We start from the raw sequence: 14748 nt of genomic DNA on the forward strand, positions 1-14748 counted from the left end.
TCGCTTTCTACAACTGCCTGAAAGAAGGCTGCAACCAGGTGGGACTCAGTCTCTTTTCCCAGGTAAAAAGCAATAGGACAAGAGGAAATGTCCTTAAATTGCACCAAGGGAGGTTTAGATTAAGTATTAGGAAATATTTCTCCACCAGAAGAAATTAATAAAGCCGTATTTTAAATCATCTTGAGAAAACCTTGAAAAGACACTGACTTTTTACAGATGCCTGTTTTTCCAGCAGTAGCTTTTTTCCCCTAATGAAAATTTATTCTGCCTGATTGCTAACTATAATGAAAGTCAATTTGCAAATACAACTATCATACCAAAAATGTCACTAACAAGAGAATATAATATATATCTGGATAATGATGTAGCTGCACTTTACTTTTTCTTAATGTTTTAATGGGTTACAAATAGTGATACATTTATTTTTTAGTAGATGGCTACTGTATTATGAGTTATCTATATCAAGATTAATTAAGAATGCACACAGCTATCATTTTACCATGCATATTAATTTGTCAGAATAAACCAACCAACTTTATGCTAAGCAGCATCTTTCCATACATGCACAGATAACCCAAGTGCCCTCTCTACAATACTTTGACTCTAGTAATAAATTAAGATCAGATGTTTAAACATTAAACATGTTTAAATAAAAACAATTAAATAATTAAATCTAATTAAATAACCTCTTTGATACTTTATTTTTACTAACTCCCCACTCTTGCGATAAGTCTCTCAGTACAATGCACTTTTCAGATACAGAATGTAGTTACTTCGAGCTTTAAAAGCATGTGGAACATTGAAGACATTTAATATTACTGTTTTCTGTGTTTTGTTTTGATATGTGCTCAAGTTTGTTAAATAAGCACAGTTTAAAAAGCAGAAAGATAAATCTAATTATATAATATTGTGCAATTACTGGTAATTGCCACTTTGTATTGATAAATACACAGCTAAGTTTTGTATGTAGATTATTTTATTTGTAATGGTTAATTCTCACTTCTGTGAGCAGAGAAAAGTTCAAATTCCTTCTGAAGTAAAGCTTCCAGGTACTTTGCAAAATACCCTGTCTCTCAACTATACTAGTTACATTTGTTCATAGATAGAAATCAGTCTTCAATAAAATACATCTACTGTTGCCTGGTGATGACAACAATGAATCTTTAAGTAGAGAGATGACAAGAATTGGCTTGCACTGGTAAATCATCATTAACAAGTAAGATCAGGAAACAGCTTCACTGAAAGGATCAAACTAGGAGATTTTAGGGGCTTCAAAGAGGAAATTATATGGCTCTTTAAATCCACTGTGATTCTTCCCTTTTGATGTAGGTGAAGCTAACTTACTGTTGGACTCAGACTGTTCAGGCATCTCATGGAGCCAAATACTAACAAGTTAATAATACATATATTGGAATTGAAGAGATTCTTCATTAGAAAATGTTTCTTTTGTAAATTAAGACACAAAACAGCCAAGAAGGTCCCACACTCAAGCCGCTTTGAAGCGCAGCCATTAGAAAACCTATAACCAGGAAGAAATATCAGAAACACCACATGTGGTATCAAATTTCACTTTTAAGTTAGGCTTTAGATATATTCAGATAAGTAAAAAAGTTTAACTTATTCTGGGGTTATCTTGTGCAAGTTTTTATGTCAATGAAGTTTATCTTAATGCAGACAATAATAAGAAAGTTATGCAGTAGTGCTCATTAGACAGACTAAAGATACCCATTTATTTGAATTGTACTATCCTGTTGTTCAGACAGCTATTGGACACAATGTATAGACTTTTCTCTTACTGTTGAATGCATTTTTTGAGATGATACATGGTAGAACATTCCTGGGATCCAGACAGCTTTTGCCAGAACACAGATAAATTTCAGTGATGATTTGTAAAAAAAGTAAGAAAGATAAGTTGCACTGTAGACATCTGTGCACAAATTCGTTGGAAGCAAAGCTAATTGAACTAAAGAGACTACTGTAGGGCTTTTCCTCTGCTTCCTTGTGTCCAGCAGTAAACTCAGTTAAGAGAGACCCACTGGGATCCCTGGCAGCAGTATCTCCTTCTTAAGTGTAGCATCTCTAGTGGACTAGGAGGAAATAAATAATGAAACTTAAGCATCTCCCTTTTCCAAAAGGAAAATATAAACGGGGTTGAGGGAGGGGGAAAGGAGAGACATGGAGAGAGAGACCATGGCAAATACCAGATTGAATTCCCTCTGGCTCTGCTTCTTAATTAGGGGAAGACTAAGTGGAATATGAACAGATGGGAAAAGAGCCACTCCTCACTTAGTACAGACGTATCTATGAGCCACAAAGTGAGAAGAGAGAGGATATTCTTCAGATGGAGACAAAAAATGCCCAACTCTTACCCTCCAAGAGACACAGGTTTGATGATCTAACAACCTTTGTATCATTACTTTCTGCTACGACACAGCACTTCCCTGCCATGCCAGGAGCCAGCAGAGCATGTGTCTAGCTGTACAATGTTGGAGGCACTAACCCCATTAAGTTAATAAAAATCAGCTGCTTATACAATAGCATTAGCGACCTCAAAATTCAAAGAAACAAGGGTCAGACTGCCCTGTCCTCTTCAGATTTTCCCAGCCTTCCCCAACTCTTCCACAGTGTGCCTTGGTTCTCTGGCACAATTAAAACATCTGTCAGCCACGCATACCCTGTTCCACTTAACAGCTTCACTTAGCAACTCACTGCAAGTCTCCTGCTCCGAGTGTGCGTGTTCTGCCAATTCCCGATTCACTTCTCATTTTGTGAAGTTTTAATCTTGTGCCTGTTGGTTTTTTGGTCTCAGGAGAAAGAAAAGGTTTTGTACTTTTAAAGTGTGAATACTTTCATGAGGTCACTTAAAGACTACGCTAAATTACTTGTGTAATTACTTATACAACTGAAGACACATTTAACATGCCAAGCTCACAGATACCTCTACTAGATAAATTTCTCCATACATCCCCCTCTTTCCCAAATAATTTACCTCTGACAAGTCACTGGCTGGAAGCTTAAGTGCCCTTACATAAATGAATATAAAAAATACCACCCATACTGCACTGACTAGCAGGCAACTAGAAATATTAATTTGACCTTCAGTGCTGAGAGGCTGCAAATCACAAAGAATTTGTCCCATGCCACAGAATTAATTTCTGATAGAATAATAGAAGTTAAAAAAAAAGCTTTAAATATAAATTACTAAAAGCTACACCATTTACTAGTACTTAATTTCCCAGAGAGTTCTTGATTAAAAAAAAAAGTTAATCAGCACACCTAAATTACATGTCATAATTTCACCCAATAACAGCATATTCTTTAGCAAATTACCTGAAAGGTTGTTTAATTTCACTATAGACCCACTCTATCTCCTCTTTCCCAAACTTAGCAATTTGCACAGAGTTTTATTTCCTACAATATGTGTTAGGAAAGAAAAAAAGGTTTTTCCACAGGGGCTTTTAGGACCTGATCCACAATTCTTTGACATTTACAGGAGCTTCTTCTGGAGATTTTAACAAAATTTCATAAACTAGAATCCAACACAACTGCTACCCATTGGAAGTTATTTCATTTCACCCAGCAGTTCCTAAACTGAACTCCAATCTCTACTTTTGGATTAGGCATGTTCCAGAAAGGCAGTTCTGATTTTTTCCACTTTCAGAAGACCTAGATTCACCACTGTAGATTTTCTAGTATTCAGCCATTTGTGTTGCTGAAAAGGTGAGTCTAATTTTGAATTTTAATTAGTTCCATTTCTGGTGATTCATATTTATTTTTTTTCTTGAAGTACCTAGTATTCTTTTTCTGCAAAGGTACTCACATACTACTTCCTTCTTAACTCTAATCTTTTCAAGTGCAGCAGGTCAGACTCTTTCACTCCCAAGCACATGGCATTCTCTGTCCTTAAATTCCTTTCACACTTTTTCATTATTTTTTCTACATCCAAATTCCACCTTCCTTTTTAAAAGACTGCTAGCATCAAAACTATGCTTATTAGCTTCAGGTATAAAACAAACAGATGTCAAAAAGAAGTTAGTACTCTTTCTGATCTTATTTTTATGCCTTATAATTTATCTACCCTAGGGTGCAGTTACTCTTTCTAGTCTGAAGGTCCCACCAGTGTTAAATTCTTTTGTCCTCTTTGACCTCTTGTTCCTTCTCAGAGCTACCACCTCCCTGAACACAGCCCTCATCTCTGTAGTTCTGTACTCCTTTTTTATCCATATAAGTATTCATCTCACTGTATTAAAAAGGATCTCATTTGGACAGGCTCAGAATGCCCGGTGATCAAAGTGGATTTTGTACAAAATCTTTGTCTTTATTCCACTTTGACATTTGAATGGATTTTGCATCCTCTCAAGGTTTCACTACATGAAATGTCAATTGCTCGTTGACAATTAAATTTTGACTGTTGTAATTTAATCATCCATTATATATATAATTTTTGGGTTTTTTTATTACAAAGCTCTGCAATAATTAGAATTTTAAAAATCTAAGACACAAAACATCAAAGCAAATACTTCGTAAGAACCATCCTCAAGAGTCCTTAGAAACCAGCTAAAACACTACCTAATCCTTTATCATTTGGAAGTCCATTGTTATGTTGCACATTGGTCAATACAAATAGCAACTTACTGTAATTAAATAACAGTAATGACATTACTCATGATGTTAGTTATACCAATAGCAGATATCAAAAAAACTAAGCTAATTTCCAGAGAGGCTTTGATTGTTTCTAAGAGTAATAAGTTAAGCTGTTTGGAGCTATTTTTTCCAATTGAAACTATTTTTGTGAAGAAGACATGTGGAGCAAAGCCCCTGAACTACAGGAAGAACTTGTCCCCCTACTCACACCATAACTGCAAGCTATATTTGTAACTGGCAAAGTATTGCCCCCCTCTTCAAACTGCTGGTGAGGCTCTTCTTCGTCTGCCCACTTTGCTTAAAATGTTCACAGCACGAATTTTTATCTCCACAGTGGGAGGCCAAGGATTAGCCCCAGTCTCCAAGAGGGTAGAGAGATTTAAAGGTCAATTTAATTAGCTCATTCTAATCTCTCGCACGCCTAATGTAAATGTCATTGTTTTCTAACTGCTACTTTAGCAGACAAGATTGTATTTTAGAAACTTTGAACATGTGAACTATGTGTTGGATCTAATACAAATACTCTGTGTAACTAATTTTAAAAGGAAGCCTAATAAAAATTGTCATTGAGTCAGAGCTTTTCCTAAGAAAAAGGGCAATAGGAAAATTCTGGTGGTAAAGCATAGAGAACTTTAGAACAACAGTAATCTTTCAAACTGACTGGCTTAACAGCTTTTCATTGATTTAAATCTTCCCCATTTCATGATGTCTGGACAAAGGCAAACAACAGTTTCTGGAGCTGTGATCTCATCCAAAAGCTGTGGAAAACTAAAATGAGCTTCACAAGCTCAACGCACCCTAAAGACAAATCAGATCACATCCCAGACTATTTAGGAGTGCCTCTGGGCAAGCTTTGCATGAACAAATAGGCAAAAACAAGTGCACAGATGATGCTCTGTGATGACTGAAATCATAGGTCAGTGGAAAAGCCTGGCAGTGGCTCATCACTGTTGGAGGATGATGTACACACGGTCTGGCTGTTCTTCTGCCGCAGCAGTTACAGTGGTGCTCTCTGGCCCAGGCACAGCTTCTCAACAAGACAAGCCTGGAGCTCCCCCCAGCCTTTTTTAATCTTTTTTACAAGACCTCAGGAATCATGGATATGGAAATTAGATCTGGATTACTGATTACAAAGGACATCAGAGAGACAGTGTCATACAACTGACATAGATGCTCCAAGGTTATTTGCTGTAAATTGAAACAAGCGGCCCACTTCTGAGATGATTTTCAGGACAGTGTTTTGTCAGTGACTTGTAGAGGGAAGAAAGGCAAAGCACTGGTGTTTCAACGTAACAACAGAAGCACCAAACCCAGAGATGTCTGGCTTGTCATACAGGGACAGGTAGGGAAGACCTTTGGGTCTATTTTGTATTCTGGCACTGTGCATTCTCTCCATTAAGCAGGTTCCTATCTGGAAACACTGTTGTGGAAGCATGACCAGGGAACACTGATCTCTGACACTGGAAGGTGTATAAGCAGTCTGGCATGGATCAAAGCATACCTGACCTACCAGTAACATGCTACAAGCACATTCAGGTGTAACCTCCCCCTGCCTTTGCCAGAAGTATGGACAATTTTGCATTATGACTTTCTGTCAGCTCATAAGCATGGCTCTCAAAAGGCATATGGTGAATATCATGGGAGCGCCAAAAGATGAGAACAGGATACCACTGGTCTTGTGGTGCACGCAGCAGAAATATGGAGCTTCTCCTATGATCTTGCCAAGATGTGGATGTACACACCCAAACACCTATGAACCTTTTTTTATAAGAAAACTGTATTCAGGGAGTGATTGCTATGGTGAAAGATGTGAAAAACTTTGACAGAGAAAGGAAAAACATGAACTTTTTCTTTTTTGCATTGAGCTATCCTTCCAAGAGAAAGGTTATGGGTTCCTTAACATTTTTGAATGAGAGTTAATGAATAAAACATGAGGGTCTTTCCTAAATCAAGTTATCCTATTGAGACCATAGATATGGATTTGGAGCTGTCAGCTTAAGGCATACACTTGCTTTGGGAAGAGTTAGGGCTCCTTTTCTGGGAGTCTTTTCCCTTCACCCCTGCAAAGCTTGGCTTGATGCCTTCCTTTCAATAGCTGTGTCTGTAAGAACTTGGGGAGCACCTATCAGTTTGTTCTTTTGATGTTGCCAGCACATGCTAAATTACTATTTTCTAGTTTGAATGCCTGGTTGTGAATGACACTCAGTTTAGGCAAGGAACAGCTGAAAGCAAGGCAAATTAAATGTTTTCTAGGGAAAACTGAGAGAAACCACAAGTTAGAATTTCTGTTGTCATATGTACTAAGGTTAAGTTCCACCACCTCTAAATTATTATTTGGGCTGACATGGCACCAAGTATTAGAACATTGGATTTAGATTGCAAAGGTCATTTTTTATGTGCTGGAAAGACTACAAACAGCACAGTTTTTGTTACTACGGCTGGTTCAACAATTTACTACCACCACTGTCTATACCCATGTCAAGCAAGATGGCAGCAGTTGGTGTCAATGTCCATTTGGGATCCACAAACTGTATACTCTGCTACAGGAATCTCATCTAACAGATAAGCCCAAGAACTTTTCATGCACTGACAGACTTACCATGCTTAAAATAAAATTACTAGCACTGGTATTTTCTTTACAAGACAGTTGTTGCTCCAATGATTTTTAATGCACTTTATTGAATTAACTGAAGAGATTGTCTTAGGAATAAGCTCCAGCTCCTAACATAGTTGTTGCTGACCTTGCTGTCTGTAGTTTGATGCTAGAGGTGGCTTGTTCTTTCCCAAAGCAAGGGCCAAGAAATAAAAGCATGAATTTCAGTGCAGAAGCACCAGCTGAGAGCTCTGATTAATATTTGTTCGTCTGAAGAATCATCTTGGATTGCAAAGTAGTTTTTAAGTTCTTAAGATGATGGTTTTAGGACTGGGTAAGTCATGTAAAATGAGCCAAAAATATTTAGAGATTGGTAAGAATTTTGATGATCTGAAGCTTAGATACCTCAAAAGAAAATTATATTGAAGGCTGACATCTTAAAAACAAGCCTAGAATTCGCATTGTTTTCCTGATGCCTTGTTATGAGTCCGGACTACAAATCCTTCTGCATAGAGAGCTCTGGGAGATTTTGAAAAGTCTCCTTAACAGCTTTATCAGAAGAAGTGAAAGATACTGAGTTCATATGGTTTGTTTTTAGGGAAATTGCTTAAAAGCAGGAATTGTCATTATTATTTTAGATTTCAATATTTTATATGGAAAAATGCTTAGAGAAATATCAAGCATAAGTAAATTAAAAAGAACTTACAGACCCATCTGCTAAAAGTTCTTTATGAATTCTTTGTACTGTACAGAGAATCTCTACAAACTGCTCCTGCAGACATGAAAAGTCAGGTCTGAGCCTGTCTCCTATTACACTGAGTACTAAAACTTCAAGGGAAGTCAGTTGTGCTCTCCCTCATCCCCAGTAGAAGGCTCATTAGGTACCCTGGGACATTGGTGCCCTCTGGTATGAGCAATTGTGCTTTATTGGGCAAGAACCCAGTCTTCCTCTTTTGCCTAGCAGAATCCAGATGTAGGATTCAGCAATAACTTTAAGCAAGAACAGATGTGTTGGAACATAGTAAAAAAGTTTCCCTTCCCAGAGCAACAGCAGTGGAAGCATTTGTAACAGTAGTAGATCCTATTTTTCTACAGATTGTTGGGGGGGTGTTAGGTGAGCTGCCTGTCTGCTAATCTCTTATAATTTTGCAGTTTACAGAAGCTAATCCTCTAATTCTTCTAATAGAACTCTACTCATGGATTTTCTAAGCTAAAAAAATTATGTCAACTGAGTTGAAAAGAAACCCTAAATAAAAACAGCTATCCCATTAATTGGAGGGGGTAGGGGGGGAGAAATCTTTTGTAGAATAACTTTTACAATGTCTAAAGCTGAGGGGGAATGCAGAAATTAAAATTAATTTAGTGCTGTAGTGAGGGACTTTACAGTACGTGTTTTCTAATAAATTTTTTTCTTTTCTACTAGAAATAGTTAATGCTCTCAAGTATTGTCCTGTGAATTTTAGAAGGATTTTTTCAATTAAACAAGAAAACACTAACAAAAATACATAATTTACCCTACCAAGGCAAAATTGGTCATTACTTAATGCTCTGGCTCTTGGAATTATTTTGACACTTAAAAAAGGTATCTTCAATCAGAGATCCATATATACTTTTCTTGTAACATCCAACAGTACAAAGCAAAACAATAGTCTCTTTTCCTTTGATAATTTATAGTCTTTGTAAATGGGTAAGATGGTTTCAAAGTTCTTCCATCATTTAAATGCAATTTTAATTCATACTGACTAATCATCACTTGTGTTCCCCTTTTTAAGAAAAAACAGCCAGACCAGTTTTTAATTTGATGCTGTAACAGTTTTAGAAGTTTTTTTAATATAAGAATAAAATTCCGTAACACAGATTAAAGACTTAGTTTATCATAACAAGTTTCTACAGGCAATCTTTGAATAAGACTCAAAGTTTCATTAACTTCATGCTATATTTTCTACACTGCTGTCCATAATAAAGCATGAATCACAAGGAAGTCCACACTCAGTATTAGCAGCCATGTATGTATCTCCATGAAACTTCAATCCCAGTTCAGTACTAAATATCTCTTGGAGATGCCCAACTAGCTATGAAAGATAGAGAGATGCAGGACAGATTATCAAAAACATCTCAAAAAAGGGAGCTGGTTTGTGTCATGTGAAGGAAGGGAGTTCATCCCAAGAACTCTAATTGCCATTGCTAGAAATGGCTTCCTGTAAGGCATGAACCATATACAATTTAAGGAATTCCTTTGACTGTAAAGTCAAGACGACTTGCAGGAAAAACATGTACTTTGGAGATTCAAATCTCTCTTCAGAGAGAAAAGGAGGTCTCTGTAAGTCAAGTCCCATATTTTAATTATTCCACATGCGAACTAAGTCTATGGGTTAAGCAGTCCACAAAACTACTACAGAATGAGAAACACAATGTAAAGAATTCAAATTAGTATAGCTGACTACTTAGAGCATACTCTACCAATTTTTTTCATGAGGTAGGTTTTTGGGTTTTTTTAGTGTTTACTCATAAGGAAAGACTATTTGCCCTCTGGAACAACTCATCAAGGATATCAGCAGAACACTCTGAAAACAAAGGCATTTAAAAAGAATGTTCTTTGAGACTGTGACTGATGTGTCTGACTAATGAACAAGGTAATTGAGTTTATTTATCTTAACCAATCCTTTCTGGCTCAATAATAGGAATGACATTGTTCACAATTGACTAGGACTCCATTCCTGAAAACCATTATATAAGAAAAACTATCCAGAGAAAGTAACTTAATATTTCTTCCATAAGCTTGCCTTCACTTCTACACTGCAAAGAACTTTTCAATTTCAGGTTTGATTCTGAGTATAAGACAATCATTTTAACCAATAATAATTGGGATAACTTCCTTGAAGATAAAGATTATCTGAAAATAAGTACATATACTGAAACTCCTTTTGTCAAAATTAGATTCCCTTTTTAAATCACAGACACTGTAACATTAAAATGAAAGCAACTCCTACTTTTAATAGGGATAATCCCTATCTTGCACATGGGGTGACACAAATTTTCTTTATGTTTAGTTCTGTAAAAATAATTTAATTTTGAAACTGAGTTAAAAATACATTAATACTTTGAGCACTTAATTTATTTTCTTTTTAATCAGATTAGTCCAGGAGAAACAAAATACAGAGTGATAAATTGCTTGGGCTGAGGAGAAAAACAATAGTAAAGGCAAACATTGTCTTCCCTTAGGTTAAAACTAATATTCACTATCTTCTGTTTTTCACTAAATACACTTTAAATACTAAGTGACATAAATGTTTTTTTCTAATACATAATTTTGTTGTATCAAAAACCAGGATGTAGTTACTTGTTCTTATTTTGGATTGTTGATTGGTTACATTACCAAAAACCCACAACACATAGCTACAAAGAAGTATTTTTGGTTTTAATCTGAAAATATGGACCGTTTATCCAGTGACAGTTCTTTAATGCGGTTGTATCATTGTTATCATTAATAAATCCAAACAGCACTGTAACAGTTACAACAGGAATTTCTGTTGCAGAACAACAGTGCAGATGGAAACATTTCACAATGCTGTGGAATGCAGCATTTTTGATTATGCCAAGTTTGCCAGTTTTAACTCACTATAGCATCTTAAGTCTTCCAACATATTTACTGAACTGTAACTTCCATTGTCTAGTAATGTCAAAAGCCCATGTTCTAAAGAGAGCAAGCATAAGTTGACATCACAATTTTAAGAGCAATCACATGTCTTCTTTCTTTGACACTCATCCTTTTCCTTTGTCAAGAAAAATGTAATCTTCATATAAAGGGATCAAGTAACTTCTCAAACAATAGGATCCTGCTTGGTCCATGAGCAGAACTGAACCAGGGATGTAATTTGATATACCTGTTTAAACTGCTGGCCTCAGTCTTGGTGCATTTCCTTTTAAACAGTTCTTCATAAACAGGATAATAAAAAATTGTAGAATACAATCATGACAGCTCCACCAAAATAAACTAACAATCCTCTTCTCCCCCGACTGGCAAAATGTCTTAGCAAGGTTACAGTGGCTGTATGGTGAGGTCCATAACCTAATCTCTGTCTATGTCCCTGCACATTTTAACCCACCTACACATTTCTAACACGTTGTTTGATACTGAAAAGGCGAAAATTGGTAAAAAGGATTGTTGAAGGACTCAGATATAGATTTTGGCTGCAACATTTAGCTTGCTCCATTGGCAAGAAAGGGAATGTTACTGTACAAATGCATTTTGTACCATTTGTTTAATTACTTTAAACCATTTCTTAAAAATTCTTTAATGTATCTTAGTGACATTATAAATACAACTGCAGCTCACATCAAAATAGTTTAAAAGACCAAAAGAGCATGAGAAGAAGTAGTACTGTGTTACACAGCAAGTATTCTTTAGGACAGGACACCTTGCAGTGTGACTGCAGAAGAAATTATCTCTGGGACTGAAACGCTGTGCATTAGGAACTGTTAATGGAAAAGGGAACTGTCAGTGAGAACTGGCAAATGAGGCTGAAGCAGAGTTCAAGGACTTTCTTTTGCAAAGGCAGAAAGAAACTCTGACTGCATGGAACAACCCTGCCAAATCTAGAGCAATTTCTTGGTTTGCAGTATCTGCTTTACACAAGCAATTGTTTCCAGATCCTCTTAACAACGGGAAAATAAGACACGATGAAGCAGGATGAAGCTGGCAGGCCACAGGTCACTCTTCTAACCAAAAAGAGCATGAGGGGGGGAAAAAAAGCGAAAAAAAAGCAAAAAAAAAATCTGTGGTCATTTCAGAAACCACATCTCATACAGACAGACCACTGAAGCAACTGAAGTAAGTGATTCAGCTGAATATAGAATCTCTTGTCAGTGTGTCCAGACATTATTTTTCCTCCTTATTGCAAGAGATATTACTCTGCAACTTCAATAATGTGGCTTATATGGAGGTACTCTAATGGGAAACACAGAGAACTAAATATGGCAGAAGGAACCAGACGACAGCTTGGGCAGGCCAAGAGGTAAAACAGAAACATTTATTGCACCAGTTTAGTCTTTTTCAAAGAGAACTTACCTGAAAGTCTTGATCATCAATTCCAAATCTTTCTCTTAGATTGCGGAAAACCATTGGACAATATTCCTTAAATTTGAAATGACTTGGCATGTTTTCTCTGAAAGAAGATAAAACCAATTCAATTTCATTATTGTGCATATATAATAAGTAACTCTAGAGAATTTTGTCTCAACGCTGTTCATAGAAAGCTGAGGGTAACAATCCTCTTATAATCTCTTCTAATGCTTTTCTTTTTTCAGTGAGATTGGGTTATTTTGTTTTTCTTCACAATATTTAATGAATGTTTATTAGCTTGCTATAACATCATTATGTTGTAGCTAAGGAACTACAACAATGATGAAATGAACACAAATCGTATTTTGACAATTCTGAAACATGGACTCAAAAGCAGAAGAGAATGCTTTCCCACTGCCCTAAACTTACTTCAAAGGTGGAATATTAGATTGGATTATACAAGAATTACTATACCATCGGTGACACCAAAAAGTAATAACAGTGCCAAAACCTCAAGAAAATTTGACTTGTTCAATACAGAACTAGTTTTAATATCCTAGTGTTCATTTTAGACTTGTACAAGAGAAAAGTTATTTTGACCTTTGTCACAGAGCAGAAGACACAAAGTAGCAGAATTTTTCTTTTCCACATATATTCTTGAAAAAAATTCAGGTTATACACAAACCAATACTAATAGTTTTATACGTCTGTACATACTGCTCATGGGGCATTTTATTTTTAAGAGACAATAGATATTACATTAAATGACCTTAATACTTTCGAAGCTTCTATATAATTGGTATGATTTTGTATGATGGAAAATAAAAAGCTGAACATTATTCACATTTGATATATCCTTTAGATTCTCATTCTTATTCAAATACTACCCTTAATAAAGGGCACGTGCACATGAATTTATGTTTTTAAAAATTCACAAATAAATGCTTATATCAGCCATAAATAATCACACCAAGAAAGGATCACCTTCAATATCTAAGATACTCATAAGGCAATAATAAACCATATGGAGGAAAAATTCTACCCAGCAGCCTTTGCTGTTGCTTTTTAGAACAGCACAGATGGTTATGTTTATCTCAGGATTAACTTAATCATCAAAACCTCAGCCCCATGCACTGAAAAATAACAGAGTTCATAGTACTTCATAAAAATATCACTGCCACTATCTACTTCTACACAAAATTGTTACTTGTACTTACTTGTTGAAAAGGTGATTGTCCACCTTTATCTTTGAGTAGGCTTTGAAATCATCTGGCATCAACATAACAGGGATTTGAACATGGCTCAGTTCATTGATCTAGAGAAAACAGAATATATTTAGTTGCTGACGTCTCTGCGAAGATGCTACATATATGTGTCTTAATTCTGAAAGTCTACTATTTCTTGTGTATATGTTCCAGGAGTGAATGCAAGTAATGAAAGAATGCAAAAGCAGTTTTATTCTTTCCAGATCAAATACTAATCTCAAGAGTGACACTTTGGAAGAAAAGAAACAGCATTCCATATTTATACTTGTTTCAGAAATAAAAAAAGTGCTTGAAAGCACACCTGGAGTGTATTTTTTATGGAAGGTCAACGACAATGTCAGCAAAATGGTCTCCTATACCAACACATTGTTCTTGTTTTGTCAGTCAAGCTGTGCTTTCCAAAGATGATTCACCTTCTTTATTTCCAATGACTGTTTACCCCTGCAACTTATGAAGTAATCTTACACACCTGCATCTTGAACTGTTTATAGAAAACAAAGTGAAATTTCACATCCACATGAATGCACATACTTTCAGCTCAATAAGCAGAGGTTTGTTGCTTACACTACTGCAAAACTCAGACGAGTTTTCATAAGTCACAGTATTCAGGCATTTCTTTGATTGTTCAAGTTGGCCAAACCATTTAAATAGGTACATTTTTGTTTAGAAATAGATATGCATGCAAGTCCTAAGGTTTTCCTTATCTTCTTACATTTATGTGGACCACCTCCTCTTTCTAGCTTTGAAATGAACATGGTCAGTATTCTCCAGATTAGGATTTTTCCACTTACATTTCTAATTTACTTCTGACCACACTGCTATTATAAAATGTAGACAACTTTACCATGACCTAGTTTGTTGGCACGTTTTTAGTATTGCATGTATTAATCTACCCTTACTTTACTTAAGTTTAACTAAAACATGATAAATATAAGACAGAGAATTCTTAAGCTTGCAATGGTCCTTCCAAACCAGGAATGAGATACTCATTACAACAACAGTCACAAAATACCCATGACACACATTTTATCCATGTTTTTATGGCACTCTACACCCTGGTCATGCATCTCAATTTACCCAGTCAAATCCTTTTGCTCAGACAGAGCACATTTTTTCTCAGCAGTTTTCTACATGGTTTAGAGGGAAGCCCCACTCTCTGTTAATGGAAATGCACACTGGGGCTG

The 14748-nt window shown here is 35.9% G+C and overlaps 1 protein-coding gene across 1 annotated transcript in view; it reads right to left on the bottom strand.

Annotated features, from left to right (window-relative positions):
- The window catches only part of PIP4K2A (phosphatidylinositol-5-phosphate 4-kinase type 2 alpha), a 51109-nt gene extending 37470 nt beyond the window's left edge, over positions 1 to 13639 (bottom strand). The window contains exons 1-2 of the mRNA XM_008639234.2: positions 13517 to 13639; positions 12306 to 12402 (exon numbers count right to left, since the gene is read on the bottom strand). Coding sequence (XP_008637456.1) covers positions 12306 to 12402; positions 13517 to 13581 — 162 coding nt within the window. The 5' untranslated portion in view covers positions 13582 to 13639. The remainder of the gene's footprint in view (positions 1 to 12305; positions 12403 to 13516) is intronic.
- Between the last annotated feature and the right edge of the window lie 1109 nt (positions 13640 to 14748).

This window comes from Corvus brachyrhynchos, unplaced genomic scaffold (genome assembly GCF_000691975.1).
Source record: "Corvus brachyrhynchos isolate BGI_N302 unplaced genomic scaffold, ASM69197v1 scaffold167, whole genome shotgun sequence".
NCBI lineage: Eukaryota > Metazoa > Chordata > Aves > Passeriformes > Corvidae > Corvus > Corvus brachyrhynchos.